The 23,055-nt window shown below is 38.2% G+C and overlaps 1 protein-coding gene across 2 annotated transcripts; it reads left to right on the top strand.

The window, feature by feature from the left end:
* Positions 1-1,435: 1,435 nt before the first annotated feature.
* Positions 1,436-21,551, top strand: Polr3C (RNA polymerase III subunit C). Of its 2 annotated transcripts, XM_076176776.1 has the most exons (11): positions 1,898-1,990; positions 2,677-2,733; positions 3,324-3,445; positions 3,863-3,999; positions 8,770-8,923; positions 12,080-12,223; positions 13,778-13,968; positions 14,219-14,372; positions 16,528-16,720; positions 19,898-20,065; positions 21,333-21,550. In XM_076176776.1, exons 3-11 carry the CDS (start codon positions 3,426-3,428, stop codon positions 21,477-21,479), a joined length of 1,308 nt encoding a protein of 435 aa, XP_076032891.1. In that variant the 5' UTR covers positions 1,898-1,990; positions 2,677-2,733; positions 3,324-3,425; the 3' UTR covers positions 21,480-21,550. The 2 variants fall into 2 exon arrangements, with proteins under 2 accessions (XP_076032890.1, XP_076032891.1); XM_076176775.1 differs by lacking the exon at positions 2,677-2,733 and having other exon boundaries at positions 1,436-1,990; positions 21,333-21,551.
* Positions 21,552-23,055: the final 1,504 nt, after the last annotated feature.

Here is a 23,055-nt window from a genome sequence, read left to right as displayed (position 1 = left end):
TTTGTGTTCTATTGTTCAGTTGTTGAGAAATGTGGGTGTAGTTTAGTTGTTGCTATTTTGAGTTTATTTGTAGTGAACCAAGCGTTGAGTGTGTTAAGGTATGGTTTTAGTATTTCTGCAGCATTGCCTGTGTTACCGTTTGTGCATGTAAATTGCCTGCGTAAGAGGAGAGTTGTATTACTAAGGTGTCGGTTGTGGAGATGTCGTACATGTATAGGTTAAGGAGTGAGGGTGAATCGGTGACTCCCTGCCATTACCTGTGTTACCTCTGTTTTATTTAAAAAATTGTTGTACATAATATGTAATGGTTCTTTGATTCTTGCTATTTTGAGTAATACATAATACCTGTGTATTATAAAATAAAGTGTTGTACATAATATATTATGGTATTTTGATTCTTGCTATCTTGAGTAATATATAATACCTTGTGTATTATTTGATAATGTGTTGTACATAATATATTATGGTATTTTGATTCTTGCTAAATATCTCAAAACTATTGTTTAAATAAAAAAAATGGGAACGAGACGTCCTATTTTGGGGGGACTAGTTGTCCTAGGGGTGCAGATTTGGGGACCAGTTGACCGTTCACGCCCCCATACAGCAGTTTCCACGTCACTGTTATCAGTATATCATAGAACACAGGAAGGACTTTGGTAATGGAGGTGAATTGTAGAGTGAATGAAAAGGGTAATGAGAAATAGGTATTTGGGGATGGACGCAAAGAGAAGACCATATGAAGGAGTGATTATTCCTAAGATACTGTATGAAACAGAGACGGAATTTAAAGGGGGCCTGAAAGAAAAAATAAATAAATATAATTGAGATATGGTATTTCAGAAGTATATTGGGGATCATGAGAATGGATAGAGTGAGGAATGAGGAAGTGAGGAGGAGAGTAGGGTAGAAAGGGAGTGGACAGATAGGGCTGATCAAAGAATGCTGGAACGGTTAGGACACATGCTTACAATATTCTAGACTTCAGTAAGAGCTCAACAATGTGTTTAACGTGCGTATAGATAGGCTACTTCTCTAGTTCGTCATTCAGTTTCTCACTATATGGTGCAAGTGTAATTTGACATTGAGAAATTTGAAAAGCAAAAGATTGTAACCGAAGTCATGTCTACGCAAAGTATGAAAGGCAAGTAACATACTAGCGAGAAATGCCTACAATGTGCCGCCAGTATGCGACGGTGCGTACTACTGACGAACACGTGTATAATGGTTATTTGATATTGAATGGACGTGAATAATGAAGCAGATTTGCCTCACTTGGTTCCATTGCAGCAACATATTTTTATGTACATTACGCTAAAGAGCGAGTAAACAAAATCAATTAATCGAATTGTGATTGAAGACAGAATTCTGGATTCCGTGTTTTTACACGCAGCAGTGATTTTTGCCGTTTTGTTTTGGTACCAACACATTTTGTCGTATGTATACTAAATAAGTGTCTTGTAAGGTGTTTCTTTCGGGTGTGTAAAGAGTAGATCGTGATATTCAAAGAAAACCAGAATTCAGTTTTATATATTATCGTGTTTGTGCTGAAGGTGACCTGAAGAAACGGAACTTCTTAATAAGCATTCTTTGTCATATGTATATTATTATATATGAAAAAATCAGCAAATAAAGAAGCTTGTTGACAAAAATTGTGCCTCCGCCTGAGGCACGGGTATTGAAGAAAATTTGTCAAGTACTCTTGTATTGCTGCCATTGAGTGACCCGTTATTATTAAAATATTGCTTTCGTGATTATTATGAAAATAGTCGTTTCATGAACTAGGGAAAGATTGAAACGAGGCAGAGTGCCACTGTTAATTTAACCATCTGAACTTAAAACAAACATGTCACTATGCCTCCAGAAAGTATGTTACAAGATTATGTCCGAATACTTCGGTACAATTGTTGCAGATGTAGGGGATGCATTGTATAAAGAAGGAGTAAATCCTTTGAAAATTATATGTAGCAGAGTGAACTACCCTACAAAAAAGGTAATTATTTTCTTTTCATAACCATGATGATGCCAGTTTCACCAAATAGTACTAGAATAGTCAGGCCCAGGGCCCCGACAAGGCAGGGAGGGATGGGGGGAGGGCACTTTTGGTGAAAAGAAGGTTAAGCAAATTCCCCCTAGTGTACTTTTAATGCATGATTTATTTAAGTAAGTAAATATCATGAGTTGTGTGTATGAATGACCTGTGTATAAACATATTGTGGGTGAATGTTACATGTGAATCGTGCTAGTGACCATTAGATGTGGAAGATGGTGGTAGTGGTGGTGGGGGGGGGCGGCACTTTTCGACTTGCCCCGGGGCGGCACTTACCCATGTCGGGGCCCTGAGACTAGTATGGTATTTTTGGGAATTATTAATGTCAACACATTATTTTTGGTGATGATATCAATACAGGTAATTTTTTTACCATCTGAAATTATTTTTCAGAACTTGTTTATATGGAATAAGAGAGTCTACATTATAACATGTTTGTTGCAAATGATAAATGTCTGAGATTGCAAAATTTATGGATATTTAATGTGACACTTATGTTGGCCAATATGAAATACCACCTAGCCTATTGTGTCAAAACATGTCACTATGATGACTGTATAGTAAATAGTAATTTTATTTTCATAATGTTATATAAGAGTCTTTTGGTAAAGTTTTTTTGTTCTACACAGAAAACAGGTATCATGAATTTGAACTTATCTACTTAGAAAAAAGAAAACAAGTTTGAGGTAATCCATGTCAGCTTATTTATGGACTGATGAATATGTCTAATTTAAATTTACTGGTCCCATTTGTGATTGTGTATGTATTTTGACATACAGTGCTGTAGATAGCATATACACCAGACCCTCATTATATGCATCTCCCTCATGTGAAGAGCATGTTCTACTTGTCTCCATTTTGTGCATAAAATTTCACATATATGGGAGCTGTGTGTGCTTATTACTATGTGTGCCATTTTAGGTTGTGGTATTTTCTTTGTTATGTCATGTGAAAATATAGTATTCGCTTTACATGAACTCACATTATGTGGAATGCATCTTTGCATATATGGAAGGACCATTGTATTAAATATCACATTCCATTTTCATTAGAACATAAGAATGAAGGAGACTGCAATAGACCATAAGGCCTACACTATGCAGTTTCATGTCCATTACCAACTGTCATCCCCATCTATAAAGTTGTCTAGCTGTTTCTTAAAACAACTGATAGTTTCAGCACTCACTACATGGTTACTAAGTCTGTCACATTCATTGACCATCCTATTAGTATACCAGTTCATAAACTAACAGGTAAACAAATATTTTGTACACAGGTAAAGCAAGCCTTGGCTGTGCTGATTCAACACAATCTGGTTAGATGGCAAGAATGGAAACCGAATATTCCAGGATATGTTATACTTCAAGACAATGTATTGATGGTTCTTCGATTTCCAAGGTAGTTGGTGAAAAGTAGTTGAAGTTCTATTAATGAAAATATAGTTTCATATAAAATATAACCTCTCTGTATAATTAAATGTCTAAGGCTCTTTTTTATAAAAGTAGTTATCGTGTTACTCCCCATTATCTATGGACTTTGCTGTATTGAACTCCTGATTCACCTCCCTCTTTCATTTGATGGGTTAACCTGGCCTGAATTCTCTCAATGAAATGGAGACACTATTCAAGTGCCAAAGCTACATTAATTCAAGTTATGTTTATGATAAAATCTAGACACTGTACCACAGCTTTGAAGGTGTTTATGCTGTTGTTTCATGTAAGAAATATAATTTTATTGTCATTAATATGTAATCTTTATAATGGCTTTTATTTTGAATGATAATGGTATGTATTCACACTACCTTCATGCTTACAGATATGTTTACCTTGTACGTGAGCGGCATTGTGAAGAAGGAGAAATGATTGTTGATGTGCTCATGAAGGAAGGTCAAGCTACAGCATCACATATTATTATCACATCATGTTTGAAGATGATTGAACATGGAGAAGAAGGTAATTCTTTTCCTGTGAGAGACAATGGATTGATTGATTACAGTTACTGAGTTTAGATTTTATTTTAACTTATGCCAAACATTTTTGTTTGTCTCAGGTGTAGCTCTAAGATATACCGTATATTTCCACGTATAAGACGACCCTAAAATCCAAAAATTCACCCCTTAAAATTGGGGGTCGTCTTATACTACCATTATAAAAATCAGACCTTGAATTCTACGTGATATGACTTGGTAGGCTAGCCTGCCGATAACCACAGATACACAGGAAAGGATTCACATTATGATAAGAACTTGTAATAAAGGTAATTAAACCATATTTACCATATATATTATTGGCATATCTTTATAGTAAATTGCAATTGTTAATAAATTCGAGGAATAATTCTATATTAATGAAATTACGGTACTTTTAACGGTCTCACAAAACGTCGACCAAAGTCGACCAAGCCCAAACAATGACAGCTTTTGCTCAAATGCATAATTTTATATAGAAATTAGCATATGGTTGCATTATTTGACCAATTTTCTTTAAAATGTGTGATTTTCATGTAATTTGATCAAAGAAAAGTTACGTTTTTATCCTCTGCAAAATTAGCAAAGTCGACCAAACACAAACAATGACGGCTTTTGCCCAAATGCATAATTTGGTCGGCTTTGGTCGACTTTGGTAATTTTGCAGGTGATAAAAACGTAACTTCTCTTTGATCAAATTTCATGAAAATCACAAATCTTAAAGAAAATAGGTCAAATAATGCAACCAAATACTAATTTTTATATAAAATTATGCATTTGAGCAAAAGCCGTCATTGTTTGTGTTTGGTCGGCGTTGGGCGACTTTGGTAATTTTGCAGAGGATAAAAGCGTAACTTCTCTTTAATCAAATTACACGAAAATCACACATTTTAAAGAAAATAGGTCATATAATGCAACCATATGCTAATTTTAATACATAATTATATGCATTTGAGCAAAAGCCGTTATTGTTTGGGTTTGGTCGGCTTTGGTCGACGTTTAGTGAGACCGCAACCTTTTTCTTTCGCTAACTTTTCAGTAATTTTTAAGACTGAAAATAACAATTTTGGATTACAGTACATAAAACGTTTATTTATAAAAAAATATTACAGTAGTTGCATTTAAAACATAGATAATTTAAAGATTATAAAATCATAAAACTTAATTTCTAATCATCATCAATATATATTACACATCAAACGTATTTCTAAAACCTTTATTTTCAATAAAATTACATTACATTTAAAACTTAAAACATTATAAAACTTTATTTATTTATTTATATAAAACCCTTCAAACTCGTCACAATCATCACTCTGTTTCGAAAAGTTGTTCGAACATATCACAAGATTCCTCAAATATGCCGTCATCGTAGGGATTCCAGTCCGGTTCCGGTGAGTCGACTTCGGCTTCATCACTTTCATACAAATCATCTTCAGTGCCATCCATGGCATTAGAGATTCCAAATTTTTTTTAAAAAGATTTTACGATACTTTCGACCTTAACACTTTCCCAAGCTTTAATAACAAACTCGCAGAGAACATCAAGTGATGCACTACGCATAGCTCCACCTTTTGTAAATGACTTCTCTCCATTCGTCATCCACTCGTTCCATTGATACCTAACGTTATCTTTAAACGTCGAACCAGGAACGTAAACAAATCGTTTTTGTTAGTTGACGTGTGTTCTCAGAAAATCATGATACATGATTTGCTTTGTTATTTCATTTATTTTGAATTTATAAGGATACAGTAAGTAATTTATCTGGTATAAGGATACAGTTAAGTAATGAGAAAGAAAAGAGAAAAAGCGGAAAAAACAGGTGATAAACGTAATCAAAACAATTCTCTTTGTACGGTAGGTTTGATACACTGATGCATTTGTAATTTAGCAGTCGTCTTATACTACCGATATGAGATAAATTCATAAAAAGTTGCTCTAATTTTGTACCTCGTCTTATACAAAGGTCGTCTTATACACGGAAATATACGGTAATAATCAAAGCTCATTATTAGTTCTTTCCTTAAGGTGTTATACATCATAGTTTCTTTTCCTTTAGAAGACTGAGTATTATAATGAGAAGGATGTTGGTTAGTAAGGACTTTCTATCAATCTTTACACCAAGAGCTTGTTTTCCCCTTACAAGAGAGGTAGCCAAGGCAAAGGCACGTACTTACTGCCACCCTTTCAACTCCCCTCCACCACCCCTTCTTCCCTGTCATCTTAGCTCCTCATGGATGACAGGTCATCCCTGTATCCCGGCCATTGCCCTGGGTCAGGAGCAATGTAGCAAGACACATTACACAGGCTGCTTCACTTAATCAGCAACCCCCCCCCCCTCCATCCCCTCATGCAGAAAATGGGTAAAACAGGATGGAGTGTGGAACTAGGCATTCTGCTCTCTGTAACCTTATGAATACATTCCCATAAGAAGTTAAGGAATGTTTCTGAGGAGAATAAAAATTTTACATTAATTAGCCAATAAATCCACAAGGGGCAGTGGTAATACTTTGTGGACAAAGTTGAACCTTTTAACACAGTAGTACTCTTTAGTATGTGTGTGCACATGCACCCTGTTTAATATGTATATTGTCTATCTTTTGTTTGCTTTCATGTAGGGTTTGAGTGAGGCTTAGAAAAGATTATCCCTATTTATTCACATAAACAAATTGGCTTAGTGAGGCTTCAGATTGGATTATGTTTGTGTATAGGAAACCCACTGTACTTTGAATTTTATCCTTATTCATGAAGAGCTTGATTATTGTGCACATTAACACTTAATATTCCATGATGATTTAATGTGAACTTATATATATATATATATATATATATATATATATATATATATATATATATATATATATAGTGAAAGTAAATCATGATTTTTTTCATAATGCTGTATTTATTTCATTGAAATCATTTACTGTACTAGTTTTCAAAATTGTCTGAGTAGACTTCACAACTTTTCACAGTTGTTAACAGAATTGGCTACAACACAAACTTTAAAAAAATTCTAATTGATGCTAATTTTTTTAACTTTGTTTACTAGACTCAGGTATGCAGACTATGGTCAAATTAGCAACATGTAAGACAGCAGTAACTGTGAGTTGATCTTTACATGATCACATTAGGATTGCAAGCTACACTCTTTTTCTTATTGCATATCCACTGAATGAAGTTGCCAGTTACAAATCATGAATCTGTCTAGTGCTTAGCATGTTGATGGTGGTTGTAACCTAGAGCAACATGATTGCAGAAATGCCTGCTGAGTTGCATGTCTTTCTTTCAGCACTTTCTTTTGAACATGTGAATGGGAGCTCTTGTTAATAATAAAGACACCTTCATAGCTCCCTACACATTTAGTTACATGAAAGTGTGCAGAAAATATTTCATTGGAATAGAAAATTTTCCTACTAAGAGGGAGAATGCCACAATGTATGTATGTGTGTATATACCAAATTTACATGAACAGGAGGTAGGTTCAGGTATAGTGGAAGAGAGTTTTTGGACTGTTTATTGCAACTGATAATTGTAAAATGTTAAATATTTTTTGCATCTTGAATTTTTTGCTTCATGAATAGTCCAGGATGGTAGTATGACACAAAGGTGCTGCATAGTTCCACTTCTTAATGTGTCATAGTAAAGGACTGCATGAATGCAAAAAGTAAGCTTTTGTGTGGTTACTTAATTTATTTATTATTTTATTTACATACATACATATATTGTAAATTTTTTTTAGTCATACTAATCTTTAAAGGCCCCATTCACTATATTCCTCCACATCATTTTTATCATCCTCTTAAGCTCACTCTATTTTGCTTTCCACACACTTTTTGATTATCTTTCTTCATTCATTCATTTCATATACCCAAACCTCCTCAGTACTCTTTGATTAACTTATCTGATAGCTCTCTTCACATCTCTGTCTTCTGCCTCACCTCTACATTTCCACTATTCATTATTGTGTACCCTTTACTCTGGGATCAGTGATGGGTACCTGCATGTGGTGGTCCTACAAAATGGACAGCAGAACTGCCAATTTTCATAATGTATTAACTTCTTCATCTCCATCTGGAAGCTCACTGGCTGAGCGTGTTAGGGTGTCATTACTTGCGGCGAAGGTCGAGGGGATGGCAGTTCGAATCCTGCTCCCAGCGAAGTTGAACCAAGGGCATGGTTCATTAAATTCCACGCTACAAAGCCCTCTGTAAGGGGCACCGTCCTAGCCTTCTGATAGGGGGGAGTTTGTGACATTAAACCATATCACTATCACATTTCCATCAGGAGATGCAGCCCTGAGGGACTGGCACCCAGTCTCTGGACTGGGACTAAGATCTCTCTTAATCAGCTTCAGCTGTATTTCTTAGACCTTTTCAAACATAGAGACCTGACAACCAACAATTGCTTTCTTGCCCCTACCACTTTCAGCCTGTGACATGGCCCCACATTAATACAACACAAAAAACAGTCCAAAAATTTTTTTTCCAGAAAAATCCTTGTGAGGGCTTGAGGATCATTGCCAGCAATTGTGGGGCTTTGGGTTTTCCACAAAGTGAAACTTGAGGCAACAATTACCCTTTGCCCTCACTATGGGCACTACCAATTTGTCCATCCTCCAAATTGTAATAATGAAAAGTCAAAGTAAATTATAGAACATTGTCACTGTCTATATGATGTGTAATAGGTAACATTGGTCTTGTTTTTATCTTGCTTAGATTATGTTATCCTATAGTTTTAACTCTTGTTAATATTGCAGGTGGCTCAGGCAGTGCATTGGGTGATCGACATGTAACCTTAAAAAATCTTTTATTACAACTCGTGGAAGAGCAGTTCATACAGAGATGCCCAAATCCACAAGATGCAACCAAAGCTGTTCCTGTAATGACCATCAAAGAAGAACTGCTTTACAGGTATTTGTCTTCATTCCTTTTCTGCTTTTGTGTTTTACGACGTGCTTGTAATTCTATTGAATAAAAGAATTCACTGTAGCCTTTGATTGTGATTCAGATTCAGCTTAACTACATGGAATTTTCCCTCTCTGAGAGAGCTAAGATAGTTCCAGGGTGCAGGGATGACCCGTCATCTGAAATACAGGTTGTTCAGGATAACTTGAAGATTTCTAGGGGTACTTAGATGGCTGACGAAAAACGTATTTTAATAAAATAGTGGTAGCTCCTCGAATTGAGAAACTTGCTTGTAACAAACAGGCACATTCCTCACACTGAAGTTCATTATTGATTGATACTTAAGAAAATATTGTTTCACTCCTGCATGTGTAGCATCATTGTAAAATATTTGCAATACTGAATATTATTCTGAATTAATACATTAAAATATGAATAATTTTATAATATCCTTTGCAGAACTATTGTACTTTAATGAGTTAGTCAATAAATTACCATTCTCTTCATTGTTAGATTATTGGGGGTTCGGGAAGATGATCTTATAACTCAGGGTACTTAACGAGAAAAAGTTTGAGAACCCCTGTCTTAGAGGATCTTTTGCCAAATACAGCTCACTCAAAGAAGCTGCCCTGAGCCTCCACCATTGCTACCAGGTGGGACCTGAACCTGCAGCATGCTGCCTTCACAATGTCCTTTGAGAGATGCCTGAACACCAGTTTGATCCTGGCAGTCAGCTTGTCCTTGGTGTTGCAGGTGGTACAATTGGTGTCTTTTTCAACCGCACCCCACACATAACAATCCATGGGGCTGCAATCAGGCGAGTTGGGGGGGGGGGGCCAGATGTTGGGACTGGTGAAGTTGTAGAAGTTCTCAGACAGCCACTTCTGGGTTTTCCCAGTGTGACACATAGCTGAGTCCTGCTGCCACACAATGTCATATGGTCTTCCCGCAGCCACCCTCTCCACCCAGTGCTTGACAACAGTGGACAGCAACTCAATATAGCTATCTGAAGTGAGTCTGAGTCCCTCTTCAAAGATGTGGGGTGGCATGATGTGGCCTTTGCTGGAAACACACCCAAAGACCATCAAAGTTTGAGGGAACTTGGTCTTCATGAAGTATGGGATTTGGTGCAGGCTGTAGGCTAGCCACCTGTTGTTCTGCACATTGTGCAACTAGTCCTGGTAGAAGTTCTCGTCTGAGAAGATTCAAAGCATTCCTGGCTCGACTGGGTGTTTGACCTTGTAGGAGTTTCTTGGCTTTTGTAAGGCGGTTCTCTTGGGCCTTGGTGGTGAGTATTTGGCCCTTACACCTCTTGTATGAGGAGTAGTGAAGATCCTTGTTCAGCGCTTTTTTCATAGTCGCCACTCCAATGCCCATCTCTCTCACCAAGGTCCACATTGCCTTGCCTGGATCTTGCCACACATTTTTTTTGCAGCTTCTCAACGAATTTTGTTGTGTGAACAGTCAGAACACCTGCTATGATCCTTCCTGCTAGCCACTGCTTCCACATCTCCATCGTAATTCTCCAGTTCACATCTCACGGCCTTCACAGTATTCAAGGAGCATTGAGCTGCAGCTAAGATTGCAAACTGGATACTTAAAGTATGTATAGATGAGCTAATGGACAACATATATAAGATAATAGATTGCTCATTCAAAGAAGGAAAAATACTGGAAGACTGGAAAAATGCCAATATTGTGCCAATATATAAAGGGGGAACAAGGAAGACCCAACAAACTATAGACTGGTCTCCTGTACAGGCACAATAGCCAAAATTTGAGAAAGTTGTCAAAAGAAGATGGACTAAACATCTGGAAGAGAACAATGTACTAAATCTAAAACAATTCAGGCTACCTCCCTGGTAAGGGGGGAAAAGCCTTGGTATATGTATGTATGAAACAATTCAGCTTCAGACAGGGAAGATCATGTGCCACAAATTTGATCTGTTTCTATTCAAGGTTAATAGATATAATACAAGAAAGGGACAGATGGACAGACTGTGCTTTCCTGGACTTACAAAAGGTGTTTGATAAAGTACCACACAAAAAACTATTAAGAAAACTCAAAACAACAGGAGGTATACACAGAAAATTATTGAAATGGATGGAAGATTTCTTGCATGGGAGAAAAATGAGAGTGGTGCTCAGAGATAAAATCTCAACTTAGGAAGAAATGATAAGTGGAGTCCCACAGGGTTCAGTACTGGCTCTGATAATGTTTGCTATATATGTAAATGACATGGATGAAGGTGTAGAATGTTACATGAACTTCTTTGCAGACAATGCAAAACTACTAAAGAAAGTATGGAAAAAGACTGAATCACTACAGAGAGACCTGGACAAGGTCTGGGAATGGAGTCAAAAGTGGGAAGTGAACTTCAACATTAAGAAATGTGGTATAATGGAGTTTGGAAAAAAGAATACGAGGACAATATAAAATCGGTGCAAAGGGAGTAAAGAAAGCTGGTTCTGAAGGACCTAGGAGTAATCATCACCAAAGACATGTCCCCAGACAAACAGATAAACAAGTGTTAGAGAAACTTACAATTTATCAATAAAGGTGGCTTTTAATTACTTGGTTGAGGTAATGTAAAGAAAATACAAGTCACACTAATAAGACCAAGATTGGAGTACGCTGCAATACTATCCACACCCAGTACAAAAAAAATATAAGGAAGATAGAAAGAATGCAAACAGCAATGACAAAGATGGCACCAACACTTTCAAAATTGACATACGAGCAAAGATTGTCTAAACTTGAGCTACCAACCCTGGAACAAAGAAGAAAAAGATGTGATCTATTGGCTGTTTACAGAATCATGAAAGGCATGGAAGTCCTTGACAGAGAAGACTTATTAAAGTGGAATATAATGAAAACCAGGGGACATGAAAAGAAACTCAAAAAGGATAGTTATAGAAGAGATCAGAAAAAAACAGTTTTCCACATGGTGTGGTGAATGTCTGGAACAAATTGGATGAAACAATAGCATGTGTAAACACCATACAAGAATTAATTTAAGAACAAACTAGATGTTGCGAGATACAAAGATGGATCATCACGAGCATAGCTCCCCTTCCTGTATAATACAACTAGGTAAATACACAGACACACACACACACACATACAATGTACATCTAATATATTCTAATTTTTTCTCCTAGTTTGCCTACAGAATTGATAGACTTAAAGGCTATCCAGAAAGAAGTGTTACATAGACAGAGCAGTGGCTGCCCCGGGGTGACTAACTTCCCTGACAAAGATGTATTCTGGAGACTCAACTTTGACAGATTTCATCTTGAACTAAGGTATGCAGTAATAGCTCTCATGGGATAAGTATATTTTTATTTTTAAGAGGTTGTGTGGCTTGACTGTAATGTTGTAAACCTAAGTGTGATGGGGGCTTTCTCTTGTAGTAGACTTTGTCCATTTTGGGTGACCAGTGGATTCTTTGAGGATTTGTTACCATCTTGAGTGTGTATGCATGTATGTATTTATATATTTGAAGATCTTTAGTGGTAAAAGGATCAATGATGAGTACTCGTATGTGGTGGTCCTGCTAAGCTACCCATTTTCAAAACCCGTCGGTGCTTTAGTTATTGAAAATAAGTTACAAGTTGGAATACCTTCAAGTTTCAAGTTAATCCAGAAGTCCTGAGTCATTCAAAATTACCTATGAGTCTAGGTCAAGCTACATGCATACATACATATACCAAGGTTTTTCCCCCTTACAAGGGAGGTAGCCAAAAAGGAAAAGGCATAAAATCATTCCCACCCATTCCATCCCTGAATACACTCCACACCCCTCCACCCTCCCTCTTATCTTAGCACCTCCTGGTCAAGCTACTATCTATTTATCTGCCATGGGCTTCTTCCCCCATATAAGGGAGGTAGCCAGGTCAAAGGCACATATCCCCTCCCACCCATTCCATTTCCATCCACCCTCCTTGTTTCTCTCATCTAAGCTCCTCATGGATGAAAGGTCATCCCTGTCTCCTGCCCACTGCCCAGGTTAGAAGCAATGCATGAAGACAGAGTACATTCATAGTAAGGCCTCTTCACTTAATCAACAACCCTCCCACCCCCACCCCTCTCCATTGCCTCATGCGGAAAATAGAGCACGATGGGATGAAATCCCTTTGGGGCTGCATCAAAATATCATCCGCACACAACCAACAAAGTCAAGGTCAAGTTGCAATACCTCAAAAACAGGAGCTTGAGTAGGATGTAGTTTGGAATTGTAGGTTCAAGGTACCATGTCAAATATCTACTATTATCTTCTTATTCCTGTTGTCATCTGAGATTTTTTCAAACTAATATTGCACAAGTTTATTCTGTCAGAGGTTAGACCCCAGATTGAAGGGGTTAATGTTATCTTAAACTGTTAATTTAATTATAGCTAGCATCTGCTGATTCTTAATCACCTTATGAATAGGTCCAAGATTATATGGTTTAAAGAATAGCCTAACATCATGAATATGATTACACGTATGTATGTGTCATGAGCCATAAGTGGAGTATATGAGAATACCAGCATTGGCTTCCTGATGATATTTATTTTGTAGCTGAGTGACCCCCATATTCGGTGAATAGGCTTGATCATGTTTTCTGTGACATTATATATATTGAGGGTGAAAGAAAACAAGTATAACAGCAAGTTTATATTTTGTAATGTGCATATTGTAATGCATCATCGTACATCAGGCAACATGATGTGTGTATGAATATTTGACTTGTATTGAAGAGGTTAAAGGACAAATAGAATGCATCATATTATATAAAATGTTATTGTTGAAAGCTGTTTTGAATTCCATAAATTTATTTTGGTTTGTTTTAATTTTTCTGTGGTTTTTAATCAACAGAGACAGTGAAATACGGAACAGTATAGTACGAAGAGTGGATCCTCTTGCTGGTGAATGTTTAGGTGCTGTACTGAAGGTGTCCTATACTCGATCAGATCCATGGGCACCTACCATGAATGTTGTTACTGCCTCAGAAATCAGGGACCAATTAAAAAATCTCAAGAACTTGGATATGTACCTGAAAATTCTAGGTGGGAAATAGTTATGCTTTTGAATTTTGTTTTACAGTGACACTTTGTTAGCCCTGTCTGTCATCATGTAACAAGTCTTTTGCCCTTAATTTTCAATATGATTATTTGTCTCAGCAATAGTTCTTTTATGGATGCCTTATTTGTTGTACTTTACATAAACTAGTATTATAGTATGTCTGTTGAAATTATGAATTAGTTAGATATGTCCCTTGAGAGACCACATTACTCACCTTATTTCTCTATATTACAGAGGAGGAGAGTGGTGGTTGCTTGCAAAGATTTGGTGATGCAGGTGGAGGACAGTACTATGTAAATATGGCTGCTGCCTACCAGACACTTACCCACAATCTTTTGGACAATATTGTGCAAGAACGCTTTGGATCTAAGGCAGCTCGTATATTCAGGTATGTCAAGAAAATTTTCAGATGTTGTATGCAGTGAAATGATATGCATAGAATAACAGTATTTATCGTAGAAGAGACTGTGTAAAACTAGATGGGTTTATGCATTCAGATTTAATAGTTTATTATTTGTTGAAGGATCTACTTGTAGGCTAGAGACCATCATCATCCTGCCATATTGGGACTTGCAGATTAAATCAAATCCTCCCATTGTGATGAAAATTTTAATATATCTTATACCTTTAGTTCAGTATATTGTACTGGAGAATGAAGGAGGGAGGAAGGGAGGGGTGGTGAATGGGAGTAGAGTGGGTGGGTGTAGAATTATGCCTTTTGACTTTGGTTACCTCCCCTGTAAGGGGGAAAAATCCCTTGGTATATGTATGTACAAAGCTGTCTGTTAAGGAACATGCATGATTTCAAAGGTATGGTGTGCTTATTGTAGCTATTATATATTTAGCAATAAGTAATTTATCTTTATTTTTATTTGATTTGATTATGATATGTACAAGAGGAGAGGATGGCAGCAAGTTGGAAGCAAGTCTGAAAGAAGAGAGGCTGGAGGAAGTGGATAGCTTTAGGACCTTTGGGGTTGCATGTGGCAAGAAAGGAAGGAGTGGAAGTAGAGGTTAATTGTAGATTGAGAGAAGGAAGTAAATTGTGTGGGAGATTAAAAAGTGTAATGATAAATAGGCATTTGGGAATAGATGCAAAGAGGAGATTATATAAAGGGATGATTGTGCTGACAGCACTATATGGGGCAGACTTGGAATTTAAGATAGGCAGAGAGGAAAAGTCAGAATGTGTTTGAGATGAAATGTATGAGAAGTATGGTAGGACTTACAAGATTGGATAGAGTAAGAGACAAGGAGATGAGGAGAAGAGTTGGGGTGGAAAAGGAGATGGCATATAGGGCTGATGAAAGAGTATTGGGATGGTTTGGACACATGGAAAGAATAAGTGAAGAAAGATTAGTAAAAGAGGTGTGGAAGGCAGAGGTGGAGGTAGTGAACTTGAGGGGATGACTGAGGATGAGATGGATGGATGGGGTGAAAGAGGTGTTCAGTAAAAGGGGAATGTCTGTTGAACAAGGAAGGGAGTAGGCAGGAGATAGTGGTGAGTGAACAATGGCTGTATATAGATGACACTGTAATGTAAGGAAAGGAGAGAGTGGAGGAAAGGAGGATTAGGGAGTGATTATGTGTGAATGATTTTGACCCAACCTGAAGGGATTTCCCCTTGTCTCCTCCTTTTCTGCATGAGGGGATGGAGGGAGGGTCACTGATTAAGTGAAGCAGCCTTGCTGTGGATGTGCTGTGTCTTGTTGCTTTGCTTCTGACCCAGGGCAGTGGGAAGGATACAGGGATGACCCATCATCCATGAGGAGCTAAGATGAGAAGGAAGAAAGGGTGGTGGATGGGAGTAGAATGGGTAGGAATGAAATGGGTGGAAATGGGTCATACCTTTTGACTTGGCTACCTCATGGGTAATGGGGAAAAAGCCCTTGGTATATAGATACATACATACACATACCAAAGGCTTTTTCCCCCTTTAGATAGAATAGTGTATTCAGGGATGGAATGGGTGGGAATGATTTTATGCCTTTTTCTTTTTGGCTACCTCCCTTGTAAGGGGGAAAAAGCCTTGGTATATGTATGTATGTAGATAGAATAACTAAATACAGTGGCCTCATACTATTTTGCTGTATTGCTTCTGACCTGGGTGGTGGGTAGGAGACAGGAATCCACGAGGAGCCAAGATTAGAAGGAAATAAGGGTGGTTAATGGGAGTGGATGGTCTTTGATTTGGCTACCTCCCTTTTAAAGTGGAAGAAAACCTTGGTAGATAGATAGACATGCAATGCACATGTAGACTGGTTTTTCTTGTTAAGTGATTTGTAATGGGGACATAGTTTATGGTTATATGAAATTCGTATCAATATTAGTGCTTTTGCAAATAAACTGGAAATGAGCAACCTTGTGTGAAAAATTAAATGGATGTATTTGATATATATCCTACAATATTTCCTTTGAGTTTAGTCACCAAAACAGAAGTGTAGATTTGATCACAGCCAGTGTAGCCATTGTCCAAGTTATTTCCAGGCTGTTTTGATGGCTGTATTATTAGTATTAAGTTGTTTAATTGTTTTTCATTCAAGACTGATCCGTGAGCAGAAAATGATGGAACAGGAACAAATTGGTGAACTGAGTATGATAGACAAGAAGGAAGCTAATATGCTTGTATATAAACTTCTTCATGACAATTTCCTGCACATTCATGAACTACGAAGAACTCTGACACCTTCACCTGCAAACAAAAATTCATATTTGTTTCATGTGGACATGAATTTAGTGAGTATGGCATTCTCCTTAGACTTATATTTTTTTTTTTTTTTTTTTTTCAAATAATATTTTCATTTATGTTTTTCCCTAAGAGTTTTTTCTATATACCAAAGGACCTTTTGTTACACAGGGGGAAGAGAGGGGCAAGTGAAAGCACACCAATATAATAAATATGTATATGAAGTGGGTGAGTGCTTTGACTTGGCCACACTTTAGAAGAGGGAAAAGGACTTTAGTATGATCATAATAATCATTGCCTCAAGTTTAGCTTACTGGAAACCCACAACCCCACTATGGCTGGTAATGGTAATATTTTGTTAAATGCAATAGTTAATACAATGACCCAATGGGTAAATAATGTGACTTGGGTAAGAGGCACATATATAGTTATTAGGGTTTATTTCTGTTGTCCAATGGCAGTGCTTGCAATAAATTGAAATAGGTTTGTTTTCCTGTTGACTTTTGCTGTCTTGATGTACTGGGTGAAAGTCATATGGCTATCAAATGTGAGGCCTAGAATTTTAGGGTTCTTTTTCAATAGAAGAATTTTGGCCACATAATTTTACTACATACATATACCAAATTTTACTTTTTTTTTTTTTCATGGTTATCTGGTATGAGCAACATCATTATTGATTTCTGGGGTGAAGCTTCCATTCTGTTATTTTTTAGCCATTATTCCAGTTTGTTCAAGTAGGCTTGTTATTTTGTATTTACTGTGCTGGGTTATAATTGTTGGGTCATCTGCATGTGAGAACATTGGTGCTTAGTTCTGGTCCTGGAGTTGGGAGATCACTCATTAAGAGATTGAACAGTAATAGTAAAGATATTGCATCTTAAGGGATTCCATTGTATAGCTTTTTTGTTCCAGAGATTTGTTTGTTTTGTGTTACTCAGCACTGTCTTCCTACTGTGAAGTTGGTTAACCAGTTCTTGTTATTGTCATGATTGTTTGTCCCAATGTATATGTCAGGAACTTGTCCATTTTTTCACTCCTTTTTTGTGGTATGGTATGGTATTATGTCTATGGGGTACTATATGAGGTTGATGGTGAGTGATAAATAACAACCAAAAGGTCCTTAGCATATCTTTAGTACAACCTCTTGGTTGGGATATAAATACAAAACAAAACATGATCTCAGGCAACCATGACAACATGATTCACCCAGTTGCAGCTGGGTCATGAAACACTACATTTCTCCCCTTTTGAATGAACACATACCTTATAGTTACAAATCCAACCTCTCAGGTGTTCTATGCATGCAACTGGAATGTCATACCTCTTTTGTCTATACTGAACAATCTTAGTTATTACATACACGGTCTTCTCTTGGAGGTTCTACATTAGTATTATCTTCAGCCACAGATGAATCCAACATTGGATTACTAGAAACATCTATTCTAACTGAAGAGTTATCTATGGAAGTATCAATATAATGGGTACTCTTAGGTTGGCTAAAATCACCCACAAATCTAGGCATAATGTGATCTGCATGTCTTTTCCAAATGATATTTCCCAAACTTTGAGCTTTCACCCTAAAGATAAATGTGGGTAAAAGTAAGGTGATGAGATGTACAAGGGGTGAAAGTAGCAGAAGACTGGAAGTGAACATTAAGGGAGAGCGACTGGAGGAAGTGGATAGTTTTAGATACTTGGGTGCAAGTGTAGCAGAAAAAGGTGGAGTGAAGGTGCAGGTAGAATGTAGATTGAGAGAAGCGAGTAAATGCCTTGGTGGATTAAAGAGTGTAATGAGGAATAGACATTTAGGAATGGATGCGAAGAGGAGACTGTATGAAGGAGTGATTGTGCCAACAGCACTGTATGGGGCAGAAACGTGGAACATAAGAGAAGAAGAGAGAAGGAGTTGGAATGTGTTTGAGATGAGGTGTCTGAGAAGTATGGTGGGGGTTACTAGGCTGGATAGAGTGAGAAATGAGGAGGTCAGGAGGAGAACAGGGGTGAAAAAGGAACTGGGAGATAGGGTTGATGAAAGAATATTAGGATGGTTTGGACACATGGAAGGAATGAGTGAAGAAAGACTAGTAAAAGAGGTATGGAAGGCAGATGTGGAGGGAGTGAACATGAGGGGACGTCCTAGGATGAGGTGGATGGATGGGGTGAAGGGGGCTTTGGGGAAGAGGGGAATGTCTGTTGAGGAAGGAAGGGAGAGGACGGAAGACAGAGGTGAGTGGAGAATGGTTGTATATGGATGATGTTGTGATTGCATGAGGAGGAATGGGCGAGGTAGTATGTGTGAGCAAATTTTGACGCAGCCCGAAGGGATTTCTCCCCGTCCTCTCCTTATATGCAAAGGGGGACGGAGAGGGGGGGTCGCCGATTAAATGAAGCGGCCTTGCTGTGGATGTACTGTGTCTTGCGACACTGCTTCTGACCCAGGGCGGTGGGCAAGGTGCAGGGATGACCCGTCATCCAGGAGGTGCTCAGATGAGAGGGAGGGTGGGAGGGGTGTGGAGTGTATTTAGGGATGAAATGGGTGGGAGTGTTTTTATGCCTTACCCTTTTTGGCTACCTCCCTTGAAAGGGGGAAAAAGCCTTGGTATATGTATGTATGTATGTAGGCTCTTCATCAATCTTTCCTTCCACCCATGGAGAACCTTTACCAAAATTGCGAACAAACACTGCATCAGTCCATACACTGTCCAAACAGCACTTTAAACAGTATTAGTCCCGTATTTAGTTTGAAATAAACTTCATTATGATGAAGAGCACCAACATGTTCTTTCACCATTAACAAATTATCATCATTAGCTTCCTCACCATCATTCAGTCCATACAAGGGCTCTTCCTCCTTAAACACTTCATTATTCAATCTACTGGAAGATCTGTCCTGCACTCTAACAGCTTCTACAGTACCCTTGAGGAAGGATGGGAGAAGACAGAAAATAGGGCTGAATGGAGAATGGTTGTGTATGGATGATGCTGTGATGCATGAAAGGGAGTGGGTGGGTGATGGGGGGTAAGGGAGTATGTGTGGAAAAATAATTTGATGCAACCTGAGGGGACGGAGAGGATGTTTCGCCGATTTAATGAAGTGGCCTTGCTGTGGATGTGCTGTGTCTTGTGACACTGCTTCTGACCCAGGGTAGTGGGCAAGATGCAGGGATAGCCTGTTATGTATATAAATGTATTTCCAGTTTGATTTAATGAAAATTTCTACATGACAGTGTGTTCGAATGGTATTGGAGTGGTGCTACAAGGCATTATATAATCTGATGGTTCAACGAGAGACAAGACATAATGAGAACAAAAGATTGCTTGAGAAGAAAACAAGAGTCGATACAATTGTGGAAAACCTCAAGCAGTCAGGAGCATCTGAAGAACAGATTCAAGAGGTGAGATGTTGAAGTTTTTCATTTGTAGTGATAGAAAGTATCTCTATATATCTGTACACCAAAAAGTTTCTTCTCCCCCTTATAAGGGGGGTAGCCAGGCAAGGCATGCATCCACCCTTCACCCATATCACACCCATTTATTTTGCTTTTAAAATTAATCTGTTAGCTCTTCATGGATGAAGGGTTCCTGGCCCTCCACCCACTGCCTGGGTGCAATGCAGCAAGACATAGCACCCCCCCATAGCAGAGCCCAACAGCCAAGGCTAATTGCACTGTTTCATTTACATGGCAACCCTCCCTGAACCCCTGACAAATAGTTAGAGAAGACAAGGAGAAATCCCTTGTCTGTGTTAGTTTATTATTCACAACCATTTGCCACTCGCATCTTATGTCCCTCCCTTCCATGCTCAACAGACATTCCCCAAGGCCCCCTTCACCTCATCCACCCTATTCTCAGTCTTTACCTCTAGTCCACTCCCTCCACTTCTGCTTTCCACACCCTTTTTGCTAGTCTTTTGTCACTTATTTTCCACATGCCCAAACCATCCTAGTAAAACATGAATACAAATCATTGTTGTGAATAATCACTTGTCAGGAGTCAATAGACAAGGGACTATTGACAGGTACTTGCTTGTGGTGGTCCTGCAAGGTGGAGAGCACAGCTGCCCATCTTCAAAACCTACCTACCCCCTCAACTCCATCAGGAGGAACTCTGAGGGGTTGACACTTGCTCTTCAGACTGGGCCAAAGTTCTCTTTGTCAACTTCAACTGTATTTCTTATATCTTTTCACACACAGAACTGACAACCAATGACTGCTCCCCTACTACTTTCAGCCAGTGACATAGAAACATTCCCACTAATCTATATGTATACTTATAGGCTTCTTCACTGACTTGTAACAAAAGGAGAAGAGTAACCACTTTTTGTCACATCTCCATGTTTGAAAAGATAGAGATAATACAGGTGAAGTTGAAAGCAAGAGGTCTTGGACTCAGTCAAGAGACTGAGTGTTAGTTCCTTTTGGGGTTGGCAAATTTGAAAATGGGTGGCAAGGAAATGATTCCTTCCAACAGTCATGCAGGATCATCACTAACAGATACCTGTCTTTAGTCCCCAGTGATATATTTAGTGTACATAAGTAACAGTAATTTTTTATAATGGAATATTATTCAAACATCTTACTTTTGCATTTTATACACAGATTATTTCATTGATCATGAATTATGTTAGTGTAGTCATAAAATATAATGACCCTTGTTCTCCAGGTTGAGGAGATGGTTACACCAAGTGAAAAAGAGCTAGTACAACATGTTATTGCTACTGAAGACAAACTCTTCCACACAGAAACAGGCTTAGATGAAACACTGTTGATTCTACATATGTATTTGTATTATCAGCCTCAGAAAGTTTAATTTGCATGTATAAAGTGAAAGCATGATTTTTCAAATGATTTTAATAAACAAGATAATCTGAAATGTTTTTGTATAATTTCCTTAGTGTTCCATTTGTACTAGTGCGCATTTTTGTCAGTATCAGTACATCTTTCATTCGACATCAATGATATTCCTCTAGAAAGTTTGATTTTGTTCTGTGTATTAGCAAATGCAAATATGTTTATTTTCATACTTTCCTGGGCCATAACAGAAGAAATGGAAGCTTCTCTAGGTGTCAGTATGAAGGTTGACAACTAAAACAGGTGAGGCAAAATACGGGATAAAAAGCTGGGCAATACAGAAAGAAACTTGCAGGAATTTCAAGGATCAGAATATGCACTTCATTAAATGACACACAAGGTGGATGATCAAATTGAAGGCAGGATAGTGCAACTTTTTTTTTTCTTTCTTTCTTTGAGTTCGTCTTCAGGTATGTTTTATTATTAGGTGTTTGGCTTATTTTGTAATATTTGAGTCACCATCAGTTCACCATCCAGCACTAAAACAGTGTCAACCATATAGGGTTTTGACAACACAAGTTATGCATTCAATACATTGGTGTTATTTAATCTTTACATTAGCAAAGCATTTGACAAGATGCCCTACCAGAGACTACTAGATAAATTCAAAGCCCATGGAATAGGAGGAAAAGTGTTTGAATGGCGAGTGTGGATCAGTGATGGAAAACAGCAAATCATCATAAACAGTATACAATCCAAATGGGGGGAATGTGTTGTTTGCATGCACGATTGTGTATAATGCAGTCTTCCATGACATGTTCAATAGTATGGGGTGAAGTGTTACATCCTTGGCATTTGTCCACAATGCGGTCATCCAGTCTCTTCTGGTAGCTTAGAAGGGCTGGATGGTGGCTGATCCGCAGTCTGGCCAGGTGGACTCTGTCCTTTCATGTGAGAGAGGGTTCAGAGGGATGGATATCAGGGGGTCTGGCATGCAGCAATGTGTTCTTTTAGCATGTTTATGGAGCAGTGAGTGATGTGATTATGAATGTTTCCAGAGGCTGGTATTTGGTGGTTTTGGAGGAAGAGAAGAGAGTATTTGTGTGTGATATAGATATTTAGGTGAGCGGGTTAGGGCGTCGTTACTTGCGGCGAAGGTCAAGGTGAGGGCGGTTTGAATCCTGCTACCGGCGAAGTTGAACCAAGGGCACGGTTCATTAAATTCTACGCTACAAAGCCCTCTGTGAGGGGCATCGTCCTGGCCTCCCGATAGGGGGGAGTGTGTGACATTAAACCATATCATCATTTTTTATATTTCTTGGTGTGTGTGGGTGTTCTGCTATGTAGTGTAGCAGGTGTGCTGTGTTTGTGGAGGCTGCAGCAAGTGTTTGTGTGCCTCTCATGTCAAGGTGATCTTTGACTTTGAGGACTTTTGTTTCATAGTGTAGGTGGTCTGTAGGTGTTGTATATGTGCAGCCTGTAATTGTTTTTAATGCTTTGTTTTGTATGGTCTGAAGGGCATTGAGGTGTGTGTCACTGGTGTGCTGGACTTGCATAATTCATCACTGAGCATATGCATTGTTTGTATATTGTAG

Source organism: Oratosquilla oratoria, chromosome 39 (genome assembly GCF_046742065.1).
Source record: "Oratosquilla oratoria isolate Oo_2021 chromosome 39, ASM4674206v1, whole genome shotgun sequence".
NCBI classification, from domain to species: domain Eukaryota; kingdom Metazoa; phylum Arthropoda; class Malacostraca; order Stomatopoda; family Squillidae; genus Oratosquilla; species Oratosquilla oratoria.
Note: the sequence above shows the minus strand (reverse complement) of the source record. Positions and strands in the feature narration are given on the sequence as shown.